Source organism: Xiphias gladius, chromosome 19 (assembly GCF_016859285.1).
Source record: "Xiphias gladius isolate SHS-SW01 ecotype Sanya breed wild chromosome 19, ASM1685928v1, whole genome shotgun sequence".
Taxonomy (NCBI): Eukaryota; Metazoa; Chordata; class Actinopteri; order Istiophoriformes; family Xiphiidae; genus Xiphias; species Xiphias gladius.
In genome coordinates, this window is record NC_053418.1 from 15,185,349 (window position 1) to 15,201,961 (window position 16,613).

The 16,613-nt window shown below is 39.5% G+C and overlaps 4 protein-coding genes across 12 annotated transcripts; 1 reads left to right on the top strand and 3 right to left on the bottom strand.

Moving 5' to 3' along the window:
- Positions 1-878: 878 nt before the first annotated feature.
- On the bottom strand, positions 879-3,413 carry spaw (southpaw). Its single transcript, XM_040156340.1, has 3 exons — positions 2,802-3,413; positions 1,586-2,400; positions 879-1,471 (listed from the first exon to the last, which is right to left on the bottom strand). The coding sequence occupies exons 1-3, from the start codon at positions 3,085-3,087 to the stop codon at positions 1,319-1,321; spliced, it is 1,254 nt and encodes a 417-aa protein (XP_040012274.1). The 5' UTR covers positions 3,088-3,413; the 3' UTR covers positions 879-1,318.
- A 115-nt stretch (positions 3,414-3,528) lies between these two features.
- On the bottom strand, positions 3,529-6,827 carry dguok (deoxyguanosine kinase). Of its 2 annotated transcripts, XM_040156342.1 has the most exons (8): positions 6,588-6,827; positions 6,197-6,383; positions 5,930-6,039; positions 5,643-5,842; positions 5,151-5,298; positions 4,828-4,943; positions 4,363-4,462; positions 3,529-4,141 (listed from the first exon to the last, which is right to left on the bottom strand). In XM_040156342.1, the coding sequence occupies exons 2-8, from the start codon at positions 6,309-6,311 to the stop codon at positions 4,115-4,117; spliced, it is 816 nt and encodes a 271-aa protein (XP_040012276.1). In that variant the 5' UTR covers positions 6,312-6,383; positions 6,588-6,827; the 3' UTR covers positions 3,529-4,114. The 2 variants fall into 2 exon arrangements, with proteins under 2 accessions (XP_040012276.1, XP_040012275.1); XM_040156341.1 differs by having other exon boundaries at positions 6,197-6,827.
- A 1,021-nt stretch (positions 6,828-7,848) lies between these two features.
- tcn2 (transcobalamin II) lies at positions 7,849-11,892 on the bottom strand. 2 transcript variants are annotated; one of them, XM_040156030.1, is made up of 10 exons: positions 11,694-11,892; positions 11,310-11,377; positions 10,625-10,814; positions 10,337-10,506; positions 9,735-9,887; positions 8,941-9,113; positions 8,647-8,821; positions 8,387-8,564; positions 8,160-8,278; positions 7,849-8,041 (listed from the first exon to the last, which is right to left on the bottom strand). In XM_040156030.1, exons 2-10 carry the CDS (start codon positions 11,365-11,367, stop codon positions 7,980-7,982), a joined length of 1,278 nt encoding a protein of 425 aa, XP_040011964.1. In that variant the 5' UTR covers positions 11,368-11,377; positions 11,694-11,892; the 3' UTR covers positions 7,849-7,979. The 2 variants fall into 2 exon arrangements, with proteins under 2 accessions (XP_040011964.1, XP_040011963.1); XM_040156029.1 differs by having other exon boundaries at positions 11,310-11,380; positions 11,694-11,890.
- On the top strand, positions 11,773-16,138 carry ccdc117 (coiled-coil domain containing 117). Of its 7 annotated transcripts, none has more exons than XM_040156031.1 (6): positions 11,773-11,882; positions 12,819-12,935; positions 13,078-13,128; positions 13,230-13,502; positions 14,767-14,913; positions 15,104-16,138. In XM_040156031.1, the coding sequence occupies exons 1-6, from the start codon at positions 11,797-11,799 to the stop codon at positions 15,345-15,347; spliced, it is 918 nt and encodes a 305-aa protein (XP_040011965.1). In that variant the 5' UTR covers positions 11,773-11,796; the 3' UTR covers positions 15,348-16,138. The 7 variants fall into 7 exon arrangements, with proteins under 7 accessions (XP_040011965.1, XP_040011966.1, XP_040011970.1 ...); XM_040156032.1 differs by having other exon boundaries at positions 13,081-13,128; XM_040156036.1 differs by having other exon boundaries at positions 11,824-11,902.
- Positions 16,139-16,613: the final 475 nt, after the last annotated feature.

Genomic DNA, 16,613 nt, shown 5'->3' on the forward strand with positions numbered 1-16,613 from the left:
CACTAGTGGTCAAACGTTTTAGTACAACCCCATATTCCAATTTTTCTTGAAATATGAGCGGTTCAAGACCACGGAAAAACCTTAAATTATACAAAGGTAAGCAGTAAACTGCCTGAGGTAAAAAAAAAAAAAAAGAAAAAAGAATTGAAGGTCACCAAAAACTGAAAAATCATGTAAATTTCATAGAGAACAGGCTTTTTCACAGCTATTGAAACTGGTTAATTTACAGCTTTCTTGCAGCAATGGAAGTAAATGAGGTCTTGAAAGTTACTGCAAACAATTCCTACAAGTGCCCCGACGTTTTTTAATGACTTACAAATTCTCTATCTGTTAAAATGTAGTGTTGGAACAAATTGTGTTACTACACCCTCTGATGCATTATTAGGACAATACTGTACTGTATGGAGTAGTGCTGTATATTGCTGTCAGAATGGTGAGAAAAAAGGCAACTAACAAGGGAAGACAGACTGGTTGGTCAGGTGTTCATCTTAAAACCCAAAACATTAGAAGAAAAGAACTGGGCGGTGGATTCACATGATGGAAGACCAGCACAGTCTCCAGACTTAAACCACACGGAGCTGGTTTAGGATGAACTGGACAGAAGGTGAAAGCAAACCAACCTACAAGTGCAAGACATTTGTGGGAAATTCTGCAGCAGGTTTGTGACGAACTTTACAAACAACGTTTCATTTCCATTGTTGAAAGAATGCCACGAGAGCGTTCAGCTGTTGAATGAGTCAAAAATTTAGATTTAATTTTTTTAAAAATCTTTATTCGTTTTATGCTTTAATTTCAGAAACAATGAGACATTACACTATGTAAATTTCAGTAACAGCCTGGAAAAATTGAGGTGTTCTAAAACTTTTGACTGGTAGTGTACATATTTTTAGGGTTCACAAATTTTAGGGTTCATTCAAACTGAAAATCAAAGTAACCAATAATCAAAAACTATACATAAACATAAAACACCACATATGTCAAAATAAAGTGTTTTAATATATTTTACATATTTTATGTACAAAATATACATGATAATGTATAAATAGATAAAACATATAACACTTGCATAATGGAGCTCACTCCATACTAAAGTTAGAAAATACTATTGTGTACCACCCAGTATGGATGAAATATACTTTGAGTCATTCAACCTTAACAGTCATATCTGGTCAATATTTGTTGTATAAGGCCATGACTAGGAACTCTCAGTTTAATATTTGAACATTAATGTTTATAGAAAAGAAACAGCTGAATTAAAAGTTCAAGATTATGCTACACTGCTCCTGTGACTGCAGTGAAACCAGTGATGGGTGGGCCTTCAGTGACAGCCGCACTCTTCAACAATCATGTCCTCGTGATGCCGCAGGGCCAAATCATCGTTCTCGTAGTAAAGCATGGACAGCGGGCTGAGGCGTGTTGGCACACAGGATGGGCAAGTCACTCTTTCTGGATGATGGTGTCGCAAGAGGCTCTGAAACATAGATGAATAATTCATGTAAATAGACCAGCAACTATAGAAAAATGTGTGACTGTTTAAGATTATAAAGAGTTAAATGGGATTAAAAAACCTGGGTCGCCATCTTACCTGCATGTATGCATGGTTGGTGGGATTGAAGGACTCATCCAGTGGTGTAGGACACTCTCCCTCACAGCGATATGCGTTGTAGCGCTTAGGATGCACTATCCACTCATCCCAGCCAATGTGGTCGAAGTCCACCCACATGTCTACCTTCCGACACAGCGGCCTCTGGACCGGCTCTGCTGCTGGCGCAGCAGTAGGTGCAGGTCCCCCGGCCACTCTCATCCTCTCCATTCGGTTCCTTTTGTGGCGTCGACTTTGACTGTCACTGCTGACTCTGTCTGTAGTTACATACTTGGAGTTCTCCACAGTATGAATGAGACTGTAGGCTGCATGGCCCTCTTGAGGCAGGTTATGTTTGGAGAAGATGACCATCATGACCCGGTTCATGGTTGGATGGTGTGTTTTTCTTTTCTTCAGTCCCAAATTCTTGAAGAGGGACTTGCCAGTTATCTCCCCTTCCTCCCCAGCACCACTCCCATGGTCTGCCTCAGACTCTCCTGAGGCCTCCTGGCTTGACACTCTATCTCCTTGGTACAGCCAGTATTTTAACAGAGTAGTCACATTAAAAACCTTCCAGGATGACTTTGTGCTGCTAGGTGATGTGTCAAAGCTCCCCAAGAAAAGTTGCTCATCCTGGCATGATGAGCTGCCCTGGTCACAGCTCTGCTTCCGGGAGTGATATAACTCCACAGTGGCATGCTTAGAGGCAGAGAAAGCCGGCAGTCCAATCCGGAGTTCTGCCAGCTGGACAAGCTCACTAGTAGAAATGGTTGACATGTCAAATGTGACTGTCCATCTCTCACCCACTTGATGGCAACCTAAAAGTGACACATCTAAATTAGAACTCAGATTCACACAAAACAGTCAGCAGTCTGGATGATTCTGAGCAAACAAGATCCCTGGACAAATGTCAAAACACTGGAGAGGGAGGGTGAACAGAACAGGATGTGTATTGAACCCCCCTGTGCAAGGACGTCTGAGGGCTAATATACACACCCTCTCACATAAAACTGAGAAAGCCTTTAAAGTTGAATAAGCATTTTGACACTTGCTGGGTTGTAAAAAGGGAGGGTCTAATAACACAGATAGTGCACCAACCAAAGAGCTGCTGGAGAATAAATTACAACCAGGAGAAACTAAAATATAGAGCATATAACATGGTTTATATTCAATGAAGTATATAATAACTGTGAAAAATCATAGTAAACTGTTTACTCACCTCTGGCCATCAGACTTAGGACAGAGTCAGAACTGTGCGCTGACAAGTTGTCACCTTGTGTAGTGATGGTGTTGACAGCTACTGGCAATGAGGAATCAGCAGACCTGAAGGAGCGGTACAGCTGCATCATATACAGAGGGTATCTGCTACGATGACTGACTGAGAGATTTCTGAATGCTAAACTGGTCTCGAGGCCTGTCTGATATCTGTGCCCCTGAGTGGAGAAAGCAATTCCAAAAGACCCGAGGAGGAAAGTGCAGAAAACTGTCTGCACTCTGGCCTTCATTTTAACTGAAACTCACAAAATCTACACAAACAACAATGAAAGAGAGAGAGAGAGAGAGGCCAAGATCTCCTTCCTTCCTCCAGCTGGTCTCAGGCTGAAATGATGCTATGTGCAGACGAAGCTCCAGACAGGCCCCTTTATAGTGGACAGCTGCCCTTTGATGACCCCTGACCACTCCAGGCATCTCAACAACCCCTCTGATCATCAGAGCAAATCAGAGGGGCAGAAAAAAGAAAACATTTACCCAAGGTCATTGTCCTGTCAAACTGCCTGGCCTTTTATATAAATTCAGGAGCCTAATCCTTTTGAAATGTAAAAACCCATTAACAAATAACGCTTTAAATCTTATACAGCCATTAGCACCTTTCTGTTCCTCAATGGCGGCACAAATAATGTAAAGTTTCACAAATCTTTGGTAATAAAATGCATATCACAAAAAAATTTAAAAATGAATACATCTTTATTTAGTGAAAAAGAACAAATACAATACCTGTCTTGTTTGCTTGTTCCAGTCAGGAATGTATACAACAGTGCACTAAAACTATGTGATGTTCAGTAAACTGTGTTTCCAAATGGTCATAGTAATTCTAATTTACACAGACTTTAAAACCATTTAACTGATCTACGTTTCAATCACTTGGATATGTTAATTATTGTGTGAGGGAGAGAAATAGTTCTTAGTATTTCAAGTGGAATAAACAGTAATAGAAGTAACTTTTATGACTACTCAGTGACGCTCAAAACTAACAAATAAATAAGCAACCAACAAAAATCTAAAAAAAAAAAAAAAAACTTATCTAAAAGTCTTTTTTGAAGAACATTCATATACAGACAAAACTCAATCTGCGTTGCATGCAGGCCAGGTAGAGATTGCGGCTTATCAAAGAGAGGAATCTGTTTTATATTACTTTATATTTCTTTCACTCTGATAAACTCATATGTATTTATATGTCAGTTAACTTGACTGAATGAAGTGTGACTGGTCTCATCTCTTTCCCACTGTTGATGTTAGTTGATGACTGTCCTCTCACAAAGAATTGAAGAAGTTCTTCACCTGTGTATGAAAAGGTATTTTAGGATCACAAATGGATCAGACACATAAAACACATCAAACATCAGTTTGCAAAACAAATATGTGCCAGTGTAATAAGTTCTCATTAAATCAAAGGCAAAGACTGTGGGGATAATAAATAGCATCTCAAACATTACAGCGACCTCATGTGGTTAACTCTGGCACAGCAGCTATTTGATCAAAGTGCAAAAAAATAAACATACCTTTGTAATAACTTGCTCCTGCACTTCTGGGTCACTCTGAAACTCAGCACTGGCATCGAGTTGTAACACAGGTATCTGTTTTAACTTCTCAAAATGTACTCTGAGAAGAGAGAGCCAAGCTATATTAAACACTTCATCACAATAACAGCCCTAAGGTCCCCAGACCACACACTGCTGACCATCATCTGTTCACAGCTGTGCAACAAACAGCTGCGCAAAACAGATCTCCATTCACAGGAACCACCTGATTATAAAGGTGCTTAAATAATGATGAGCTAGGCACATCCTCCATGACTGCTGAGAACTTTAAAGGTCACTGCTAGCTGTCACTGCTGTCAATGCTTGTCACTTCAAAGGTTATGTTTAGATGATTCCAAAAATACTTTTCAGTGGTCACTGAAAAAATTCAAAACGTAAGGGTCTGAAGAAGACTAACAACACCCATGTGATATCATCATTACTCACTCAGTGGTCTTCTCAACAAGCCACCTCTCATGTTGAACATGCAGCTTTTCCAGATAGTCTAGTTTCACTGCCTTCTCCTCTGCCCTTCCCCGACGCTCCAGACGCTCCATACATTTCTGAGAAATGCATTGTAATGTCTTTGTATTGTTTTATGATGAAACTGAATATTTGTCAACGATGTAAAGCTACAGTAAAAACTATAAAAATGTAAACAACAACTACAGGTTAAAATTGTGTTACAACTGTATGTTTTTTTTTATTCAAAATCTTTGTTGTCATTGTATTACATTGAATTCGCAACATTAAATATTTTATGTTTTTACCTTTGGTGGGGCTGTGAGGTAGATGATGCCCTCCAGCTCCACCTTGTGTCCAAACTGCTCCACCAGGAGGGAGTGCCAGTCCTGGTAAACTGCCCACTCTGTAGGGTTGATGCAACCCAACTCAAACATGTTCAGGGCAAAGATGTATCTGACAGGACAGAGAGTCAAGTTTAATTTTATGCAAACAAAATAAAGGGGAATGCATCTGCTCAATAAGTTAATTAGTACATGAAGTAGATATATCTACTTCATACTACTTTTATCCTGGTTATTAAAAGCAATAATTATATAGTTATAATGCTTAAATTTATGAATAGTGGAGTAAGCCTATAGCACCCAACCTCAGTCTGGTTTATGGTTAAAATAGTTTTGGTGAAGAGGACATGAACACCATTATGCCCATATGGGATGATCATGGGTCTTCTAATTCAAGGACCCAGGTCTAGAAGATGATTTCACTTTCACTCTCCTGTCCTGGCCTGAACCACTCACCTGTCGCTGTAGACTGAGCGCTCGTACACCTGGACTGGTGTTCCCTCTGAGCTGAGCAGGCGAGCTGGAGGAGGCTGCAGTTGTGTTCTTAGCCGGCTCATACACGAATATGTCTGAAATGTGTACGACCAGCGCAGGGGGTCCTGGTACATCATCTGGAGGAGGTTGCTGACTGTCGTCTGGGGGGATGCGTCTGTCCCCTGTCAAACACATAAGTGGAGATGGTCAGTTTGGCTTCCTTTGATTTTTCTTCAGAAAAGATAAGAGAGGTCAGGAAATTTGCACACCTTTGAGGTCCCACTCGTAATGTTCTGCCACTTGCTGACAGGTTCTGCCATCACCTCCCAGTCTGGACAGGCTGACTGCAAGAGTCTAGCAAAAGTTGACTTTCCAACAGCTGTATTTGAGATCATATAACACAAGGACCTTACATTCTAGCAACACTTACCAACAACAGGTATATAGCCAAGCCACAAAACTGTGTGATTATAGCAAGTTTGATTTTATTTATTTTTTTTTTTATATGTACAAGTTTGAAATACTCATGGTCTTACCGATGTTGCCTTCAATAGAAACTCTCTTCACCCGAGCTTTTCCATCTACGGCTGAAGCTTTACACGACAGACACCTTGAACAAGAAACACTGATCTTGTCTGCCTTGCTAGCCATAGTGCTTAGGTTAGTTGCTTTCTGTGTTAAGGCTGTACTCTTGGCTCGCAAGAAGAAGTCAGGAGTCTTCCACTGTGGAGGAGACGCATTATATCCAAATGTCACGACAGGTATCAAACCTGTTTGTTTTTTGGAAATTCGGTTGAACAGGACGCATCGATACAGGGCAGCCATCACGACAGGCATTAGGTAGAATTAAATAGACACTGTCACATTTGTCTACATGTCACTTCGTGCGTTCTAATGATAGTGAGCGGTTAAGAAATGTCACATTACCGTTGAGTGAACCTCATGGTAGCTAGCTCACACTCTCTACGATGTAACAGGGACATTCGTTAGGAATATTCAATTTAAAGCTAATTTTGCAAACGCTATGTTTATAAATAGCGTTATGTTGGTTGAATTGTTCCTGTAGCGTTCACTCTTTCGCGTTTCGCATGTTTGCTGCTGGTAAGTAAAATTACTAATGTAAATTCATAAGAAAATGTGCCAAAATGCTACAAACAGTAGCAACAAAAAAAGCCATTTCCGTCGCAAGTTATTAACTTTCACAATAAAAGCCCTTTGACAAACCCTATCATGCCTGTTTGAACAGAAAACAGGTGTCAAACGACAAATTCGTTAAAGAGATAATGAGTGTGTTGTGTATAAATACATCATAGTTCGAGCTGGTGACAGTACATGAGCGCTTGTTCGAAACCCCGGAAGTGCTTTAACTTTAGCCACACATTTTCCACATGGATCAACGAGGTCATGTTTGGATCGTGTCTCTTTATTATTTACACTAGAGAGAGAGAGAAATCACAGGATTTCCATCATATCTTATGGAATTTAAGGTACCTAAACAAGAACTGCACACACAATATCTCCACTTCATCACCAGTGTGGTTCCTGTGTTCCTTCACTTTTCACTCATGATTTTGGCACAGTGATGTGGCACTGGAGTGACTTTTATGGCTGCTAAAGAATCATTGTTGTTGGCACCATTTACAACCATATTCAACCTCAGCATTTTATAGACATTTAATCCAGCCATCAGAAGAAAGGTGTTACTGGCCTCATCTGTTTGGACATAATGTGGGATAGTTACTTCTGTCACTTTTTTCCCAACCATTTGACTTTGAAGACATCCAGTGACTTATCTCTAGAATCTGTTCTTGCACTTATGCCACTCAACCGAAGAACTTTTCAAACTGCATGAGAATGTCAGCCATAAGAAATATCTCATTTTGACATCAAACAAAGGATAAATAATAAAAGTCTAATTACACCCAAATTATACTTTTGATTAGAAAGTCTTTATTTTGTGAAAAAAATCTAATGTGATTTAATAATTAAACTGTCACTTTCTTATAATTCATATTTTGTTTGTAACAACAATACAAACCTCTAGAAACTCTGTATTTAAAAAGTTATCACAACTTTTTTTTTTTTAAAAAGCAAACATACTAAAGTCCGAATATGCACAGCACAGTCTATCAGGTTAGGTCTAAATTAAACTTTTATTCGAGCTTCAAACCTAATTGAATTGCAAAAATTCTGTGAAACCACTATGACACTTTATTCACAGATTCACTTGACTAAGCATAATCATCAGTTGAAACAACAAAGGACACAAAAAGGCGGAACTGCTTTTGATTGTCATCAATTACTGTCAGCGACTGACTCTCAGTAGCTTATGTTCTTGACGGTGATCTTTTGAGCCGCCTCAATCTTGAAATCTTGGATACCTGAAGGAGAAAACCAGATTTTTTTTTTTAACCAAAGTGAAATTAAAGCAGCAGATCAAAGAAATAAAGAGACTGCTTAATTACTGAGTCACAGTGTAGTATATGTGTGTGTCCTCACCCTCACTGAGTGCAGTGCCATCAGAGGAGAGATGCCAGTATCTGCGGTCGCTTTGTCTAGCCTGCTCTCCATTCACCACACTTAAGAAGCTTCCCCACAGGCTGGACTCCACCTCAAACCTGCCAAACAGCATCAGATAATACTCGATATAGGCATATATATATAGCACTTTTTTTAAAAAAGCTACAAAAAGCTGCAATGCATAAAGGTACATTATATGAACTCACGTGAAGCCAATGTTTATCTCCATGAGAAGTTCAAGGGCCTCCAACAGAGAGCTGCCCTTTGGCACATCAACAGAGTAAAGAGCAGTCGCCCCGCTTGTCATCACCACTTCCACCATCACTTTCACTTTGGTCTCACTTGGTAAAACCACCACAGGATCTATTGTCAGCACCAGAGTGTCTATAGGAAGGCACACACCATTACAAAAACAATGAAAGTACACAACAGTGACCACAGAGAGTGGAAATAATGCTGCACATACCATCCTCATTGTGACACTCTTTGCTTATAACTGTCAGGTAGGATTTCTGCTGGAGAGCTGGAAGGATCTGAGATAAAGCCATGGGGTTGTGGTATGTGTTGCTTCTGGCGTCGGTCCTCATGGCCTCCATTGAGGCAGCACACTCTTCAATCTGGGTGCCCATTGCCAATAAGGCCTAGAACACAACATTACAGTAATAAGCACATTTAAACTACAAAGATGTTGTTCTACAAGATTCCATGCAGTGAAAGGCACAAAGGGAGCTGAACAAAAAATAAGGAAAAAGGTCCATACTTGAACCGCAAGACCTGTGCTGAACTTATTGCCAATATGGCCATCGGCCCCGCTAGAGGCCAAAAGCTTCTGCTTGATCTTGTCAAGAGCTTCATGCAGTTGAACCACATTCTGAACATGAGAACCACTGTCCTTCACACACTGGAGTGCCATCCCAGCCATGGCATAGGTATCTAGGGAGAGAAAGTAGGATAAAATATGCATATTTGCCAGACGAAAGGAGAGTTTAAATTGAAGCATGGGACAGTGAGTTGTTGCCAAGTAAGGTTACTAGATTCCTCTCACATATAAACATTGTGGTGGTGTTAAAAGAATTGAAGGAAATGACGATGTACACTGTCCCACCCGAATCTTCATTTTGGAAAATTTCTGTGAGATGACCCATAACAAAAAAATAATATCAAGTAACTTTATGGAATTTACCTGTCTGAAATATGACTCCAAATGTAATGCAACAAAACAGAACTATCACACTATCTCCCTCAGTCAGACACAGTTTGCAGCCCTGCAGACTTCGTTCATAGTATAGAGCTCAGTCGTATTACAGCTCCAGATGCTACTGTCTCCAAGGCTCACAGCAAAACTCAGGGACTCTCTCTTTTGTGTGTTAATGTCATGATGAATTGCAAACAACTGTAAGTGTTAGATGGACTACCATATATCTATAAGACAATGTATTTATAATTTTATCATAACTTTTGAGGCGGATCCCTGCCTGCATATTCCCAGCAAATATTTCATTTTAATATTTGTTTAACAGCTAAAAGAAAAACATTTAGGCAGTTTTCACTCACCAATACACTCAGAGTGTCCACTCTTGAAATAGTCTTGTTTCACTGCCTTGATGAGTTTGTTGGTGACATGGTTGTTGACCCTGACGCTGCTTGCGCAAAGAGCAAGCACACCGAGAGAGTACTGGTAATAGTTGGACAAAGGCCGGTGGTTTACTGCATAGAGGAGAGATGAAATTAGAAAAAAACAAATTATATTAAAGCATGACTTGCCTTTAATGTTTATGAAATTAAAAGGTAGTTTATTTTCTCTAGTGCCACTACAATTTTTATGTTAGATTGGATCGAAATAGACAATAGTTGCTCCAATTCCATCAAAACTGAAATAAAAATGTGTCACTGTAGAATTCACACAATCTAAAATTTCAGTTACACATACTCAAGACACATCACAGGTGTTAAGTTAAATTACAGCCATTATGAAATGTTGTACTTAATAATAATTCTTAACTGGGTTTTCTTTTCATTGAAACTTTTACATACATTTTCTTGGATTTCGTTTTTTGAAGAAATATCCAAACAGAATTTTGTAGCAAAATGTAAAACAGTATGGTGAGCACTTTTTATGACAATGATTGGCCTCCAAAAGGGTTAAAGAAACTTACAGGCAACATAATCTTTTTCTTGTTCCATCTGCTTCTTCAGCGATGTCAGCAGCGTCGAACTCCTCTTGTTGACGGTAAATGTGACTGTGTTTAGGTCGTAGCAGGAGGACTTTAAAGCCAGAGTGTACAGCGCCAAGAGGCCAACCACAGACTGGCTGTTAGAGAGAGAACTGAGAAAGAAAGATCAGGTGAGAACATCGAAGGAAAAGATAAATTCATTGGCCATACAGATTAAAAATAGCATGACATTACTTTAAAGAATGAGTGTATTTGTAAACAGTACATTACTTTTCTATGTCATTGTGCAAGTTAGTCCTCAGTCTATTTAGGTGTTCACTCTCCTTGGCAAGGTTGTGGTAATTAGAAAGTCGTAATCCCAAGTGCACACTGGGATTGGGGAGTCCTTCCTGCCCCTCCAGAGAGCGAAGCAGATCCTTATTGAGTGACAGGAGCAGGTCACTGTTGGATACCTCAGTATCTGGATTAAAATATAAATATATATATTAAAGGGTCTCTCATGAATATTGGTAACAGGCATAAAAGTACTTCAGTAACTCTCTGGCTGACATCAACATGAATTTTCAAAACATTGCAAAACCAGAACTACAGCAACAGCCGCTGCAACAAGAGGAAACAAAGACCGTGGAGACTTAATACTTTGTAGAATTTTAATTTCTGTCTTCAGTTTCCAAATATCTTAATGTGTCTATATTTTATCCTCAGCATTAAAGACCAAAAAGATGCCATCATTCTCTGTTATTTGACGATTGCACAAGTTTTGTCAATAAACAAGGAATATGAAGCCCATACAGATTTAATGAAATAGGTGATTGCAAAAATCTGGAAATGTCTTGACCAGCGAGTCAGTGTATTTACAAACAGGGTTTTTCCGCAGAGTTGAAACAGATTAGTAAGGGCAGTCAGGGTTTTTAATAACTGGTGTTAGCTGGATTTATTTTAAAACGATACGTACCACATGGTTTACTAGAAGCAAAAGCCAGTAGACATATTATTATGACTGAAAACAGCATTCTGGATAACCTGCTGGATAACACAAACAGTGGAAATAGCTCAATATATTTGCCTAAAACGTTAAAGTAACAACACATATATACTATAAAATGAGGAGCTAAAAAAAACTAGTATGAAATTTTTCACGTATTTGAGAAAGGCAGTTGCACAATCATCTAACAAAAAAATCTGGAAATATTAGAAAAATACTTTTGGGTTAGATTCATAACAGTCTATTAATCGATATTACGTAAATACTGTTGGATCGCCATCACAATACTATTACAGCGGTTTAGTAATTAGCTTGTGAGCTTTTTAAATTCTGCAGTGAACAGCAGTTTTTTACCTCCTCGGGGAGAGACTCGAATGTGAAGAATCAGAGCTGAGTAAGGAAACAAGCAGCGGCAACAGCTTCTAGTATTTCACTGTCACATGACCTGTCATATGAGATGACAAAGCGAGGAAAAAGCGGAAGGGTCCTTTTAAACACCAGCTCTGGAATTGACCAAGGAGTCAGAGAGAAATATAGTCTTTGGTGAGAACGACACAAGAAAAGTAGGGAGGTGTCTATCTTGTATTACATATATCCTCTTCCGGTTACTGTTTGTACCCTGTTGTCATAAGTGATATTTTCAAGCTAAGTAGCTAGAATAGGCGTTGACAATGCATCAACAAAAACGTCACATAGCTGACTTTGCTCCTCTATCTAACCGAGTATTTCGACAGAAAACAACACCAGTATGTTGAAAGTCGTTTGTCTACAGGAACTACAATTCCCACAATTCACCTAAAGTAGGACACGCAGTTTCTAGAACTTTGACGCAACTTCTGGCGCGACGGGCGCAACTCACTTTTTCAGAATAGTTAGCTAACGTCAGCTTAACTTGTCTTTCAAACCCTACAAATCACCGGGACCGTATATTTGGGGGTTATTTCTGTTCGCAGGTGGTATCATGATTTTAGGATTACTAAGACTTGAGCATACAGATCTTGGTTCTGTAAGCTAATGGGGATATCCCAAAGGAAAACAGTGTGAACTGAACGCAGGCAAGCTAGCCAAACATCAATACCAACAACAAAAACATCAAGGGGCAGGGCAGCGCAGCTGCACAGGTCGGTCTGTAACACTAACTTTATATGTTTCTGGTTCACGTATGCAAAGTTGTCATTCTGCACAGGGATGAAGCTCCCATTGTCTACTGCAGTGTCACGTTGTATTAATAGTTTTATCTGTAACTTTATATTAACAGTAACACGCAACAGTGGCGTTGTAGCTAGCTAGATAACCAGCCAGCCGACCCCGTGTAAAGAGACTTATAACTTGTGCGTCATGTAGGTTACAGACACTACCTTCATCAGCTTATCTGATTGGTATCAATACTGACCTTCCAGATGTAGTTATCTGTCCTTGTGTCTCTTCAAATCATTTCACCGACTGGACCACCATGCATCACTCTGCTCCCTCAAACAGTGAACTGGGGTTTCTGCCAGCCATGTATTCATTTTCAGGCCCCGCTAGCCTTCCTGAATTTGATTTCGGACCTACAAGAACGCCTGGCCACCTACAGAGAGCAACAGTCTCTAAAAAGTAAGTAGCCGATGAATTGGAGGTTGTAAAAACCCTGCATGCATTTGTCACAAATACACTGGCAGCACTTGAAATATCTTTTCAACCGTGGCCTGATATGTGGTGTTTTCTGTTTTGACACATCTGTCTGTCCGTCCCACAGCAGCTGGGAGACACGATGCCTCAGGAAGCACAGAAGGAGAGTTGATGATGAGTAAGTGAGAGAGGCACAGAAAAGGCAGTAGTACTTAACATTTGACAGTGTCTGAAATACTCACATAAGAGTGTTAGATAAACATCTTAATGTTTTCTCAGGGGATGCAGTGCCAAAAGGAGGAGGTTAATGGTGGAGGCAGAAGTGGATATTTCAGAGAACTCAAACACTAGCACTCGTCATGACTGGCTTACAGCAAACAGCTGCCCTCCCCTGTCTGTAAAGCAAGCCAGCCCTGCACTTCCACAGCCCTGCCCAGGGCCTCAGCCCTTGACTTTGCCACACCCCTCCCCTGCCCTGTCTCAGCCGGACACAGAGAGTTCCTGCATGGAGATAGAGGCAGCTCAGAGGAAACTTCAAGAGATCGAGGACAGGTATGCAATACACAGGGTGTTCGAAAAATTTGCAAAAACTGCTTGCCAGAATTAAGGCTTTGGACTGACACCTCATTACCGAAAACCCTAATTCCAACTAGCTATCCTGGAATCAGATGTTTATTGGTAAAATGAGTGATAAAGTAAATATGTAAATAAAATATATATAATGTGACTTGTCCCACCAATTCCAGACTATTTAGACATCCTGTGTTAGTAGAGGGTACGCAGCATCTCTGTACACAGAAGTAGCACCGGTCACTCCCCCAGGTGCCAAACACAAACAATATCATTGTCTGTCAGTGATGCATTTCCATGAAAAGAAAAACATATAAGACAAAGCTAAAATGATTAAGTGCTTTGCATGTGTAATTGAATCCACTAATGGATTCAGAAAGAATTCAGGTATAAGTTTTCATAGACTATTGAGAAACAACATGAAGGGATACTTTCTTTCGTTTCATTTATCTTGTGCAGGTTCATGGGGGCTGGAGTTTATTCCAACATGCATTTGGTGAGAGGAGGGGGTACAACCCTGGACAGGTCACCAGTCTGTTACAGATCAGAGTATCAGCTAAAGTGGATTTGATTAGGCAGACAAATCCTGCTTCGAAATAGAACCAGGCATATAGCCTCTTGTACAATTTAAAAAGTTTGTTCAGTGCAACATTGCTTCCATGGTGATATGGGTGATTGTTCAATATCATTTTTATTATCTTCCCATAATGTTTTTGTGACAGTTATTATATGAAGCTATTGTGGGCCAATGTTCTAATGTCTAAATGACTAGGAACACGTTGCAATTCATCAATCTTTTAAAAACATCTTAAATTTTTAAGAAAATGGTTTGATTATAGGATTTAGTTTTAAAGAAATATTTGATTCATGATTTTAAATACTTGAGTAACTATCATAACTTACCAGTATCAAGTTAGTGCTGTCTTGTTTTGATATTTATGTTGTAATTCACCCACCCCTGCATAACAATTTCTGCCAGATTTCAAATACAGTCCAGACTGTTTCATATGTTCAGTTGCAGTCACCTATACATTGTCAAGATACATTATATGTCGATTTCCTTCCTAGTGTTACATCTCTCCCCATGTTCTTTATAAGCCACAGTGGGGTTTTTTTGTTTTTTGTTTTTTTGCCTCAGTGGTAGTGATTGGTTTGGGAATCCGTATTGCATTAAACGATAACATCAACACATACTAATGTTTGATCTATACCTTTAAGTGAACACTGTTATATTTATGTATCATAGAATAACGCTGGAAGATGACGACGATAATGAGGATCTGGATGTAGAGCCAGCCCAGAGACGGCCAGTGCTGGTGATTTCAGACAGTTTGAAAGAGGGTCTGCAGCGTGGCATCAGCGACATCCTCCCCCACAAAGTAGCTCAGTCTGTGTATGTTTTCCTTATTTTGGAATTATTGGAACATTCAATGTTGAAGGAAGTGACACTTTAAAGTCATGACTTGACTTAGCTTAAAGTAACATGACTCGTTTTCTGTCAATAATTTCCTCCTTGAAAAGCTCTAAACACACTTCTTCTGATGGTTATTTTTGTCTAACCTGCTACATCCTCATACTTTTAGGAGCCATTCCTGCATGGAGTTGGTGTTGTGGCGGCCACCTGACGACCCCTTCTGTCGGAGGCTAAAGGGCTCATTACAAAAACAGCGTAAACAACAGACAGTATCTCGGCATCCCCCAACTCCGTGTCCATCTCCCACCCCTCACATTCCCCTGAGCCCCTCCAGTCCATCTGCAGAAATACACTCTCCTCTCTACAGCTTTCCTGTGGCCCACAGCTCTGGGGAGGAGGATATGGAAATGTAATAGTGCTTAAAGACTTTAAAAGCCATGCCAAAGTAAAAGAATGGACACGTAGGCACACAAAAGACTATAAAGGATCCAGAACCAATTTTGGCAGTTTGGCAAGGCATGTTGGCTTTACATGAATATTGTGCAGTTTTGGGCGGTTTGTGCAACACATATTTTGCTTTACAGTCACTCATTTAGGTTTTCTTACTATAATCCAAGGCAACTATATTTAAGATCTAACAAAAACGCTGACCTAGTTAATCCGTTTTATTCATTTAAATCTTGAATGTAACTGTCATGAACAAGACTTTGAACAGTTCTATAGACAGCCTTACATAACCAGTTTTAAACAACTTACAGAATTGACCTTTGCCCAGAGAAAAAGATATTTTGTACAGAATTTTGCCAAAGCCTGGCCAACACCCTGATGAATTGTAAATATGACTTTGTTCTTGGTGAAACATCAGTGTTCAGCACCTGAATTTTGTACAGTTTTTATGTTCAGCTTCTGGACATAATGAGGACATCATAGTCAGGATAATAACAGGACACTAAAAGTTGTTCCTGTGTGCTCACATTTGCTCAGAGCATGGCTTGCAGTTGTACTTGTTGTGGTAGAAAGATGATCTTCCTATAGTGTTTAGCAAGTACGCCATCTGCAAGCTTTGAGGAATTTGTAAACAAGTCGTGGAAATGCACCTTTTTATGATTTGATTGTATTTTCATACATATATTACCAGAATTGCAAGCGGGCATTAAGTGTTATTACTTTATATTTGTTTTTAAATAAACTCTTAAATTGTCAATGTATGGATTCTACATGGTATAGTTGGTTTTCATTGGATGAAATTTTGCTTGAATTTACTAAAAGTTGTTTGAACATTGGGAAACTTTTATCATTACATAAAATGTATTAGGAAGGGTGAGGGTCCCAGAATTGTTCCCTGTGGAACGCCACAATTGACCACTCCTTAATCTGATCTAATAGCAAAGTCTGAGACAACTCAGACCATATTGAACAATTTAAGTATGATTTTTAACCACAAACTATGTGGTTATTGAATTCAGTAGCCTCCAATTTGTCACAGAAAAGAAAAATGATTTACTCTGTCCAGTGCCATTTTAAGGTTAATTAGAGCCATGCCATTGAATTTATTGAGGAGGATTTTATTCATCAGTTAAGTTTTCCTGAACCCGTACTGATGCTGACAATTATTTTATTATGTTACATTACTTAAATAGGGAAATAGTTGAAGAACTGACAACACAACTACCCAAGTC

Coding starts and splice junctions, on each gene's coding strand:
- tcn2 (XM_040156030.1), bottom strand. CDS start 11,367: ATGCTGTTTTCAGTCATAATAATATGTCTACTGGCTTTTGCTTCTAGT. Junction 10,507..10,624: donor TTGCACAATGACATAGAAAA/GTAATGTACTGT, acceptor TTTCTTTCTCAG/TTCTCTCTCTAACAGCCAGT. Junction 9,888..10,336: donor AGAAAAAGATTATGTTGCCT/GTAAGTTTCTTT, acceptor TCCTCTATGCAG/TAAACCACCGGCCTTTGTCC.
- dguok (XM_040156341.1), bottom strand. CDS start 6,497: ATGCCTGTCGTGATGGCTGCCCTGTATCGATGCGTCCTGTTCAACCGA. Junction 5,299..5,642: donor CGCTCAGTCTACAGCGACAG/GTGAGTGGTTCA, acceptor CTGTCCTGTCAG/ATACATCTTTGCCCTGAACA. Junction 4,944..5,150: donor ACCTCACAGCCCCACCAAAG/GTAAAAACATAA, acceptor TGCATTTCTCAG/AAATGTATGGAGCGTCTGGA.
- ccdc117 (XM_040156031.1), top strand. CDS start 11,797: ATGACAAAGCGAGGAAAAAGCGGAAGGGTCCTTTTAAACACCAGCTCT. Junction 12,936..13,077: donor AGAGCAACAGTCTCTAAAAA/GTAAGTAGCCGA, acceptor TCCGTCCCACAG/CAGCTGGGAGACACGATGCC. Junction 13,129..13,229: donor AGAAGGAGAGTTGATGATGA/GTAAGTGAGAGA, acceptor ATGTTTTCTCAG/GGGATGCAGTGCCAAAAGGA.
- spaw (XM_040156340.1), bottom strand. CDS start 3,087: ATGAAGGCCAGAGTGCAGACAGTTTTCTGCACTTTCCTCCTCGGGTCT. Junction 2,401..2,801: donor CCTAAGTCTGATGGCCAGAG/GTGAGTAAACAG, acceptor TGTCACTTTTAG/GTTGCCATCAAGTGGGTGAG. Junction 1,472..1,585: donor CCAACCATGCATACATGCAG/GTAAGATGGCGA, acceptor TCTATGTTTCAG/AGCCTCTTGCGACACCATCA.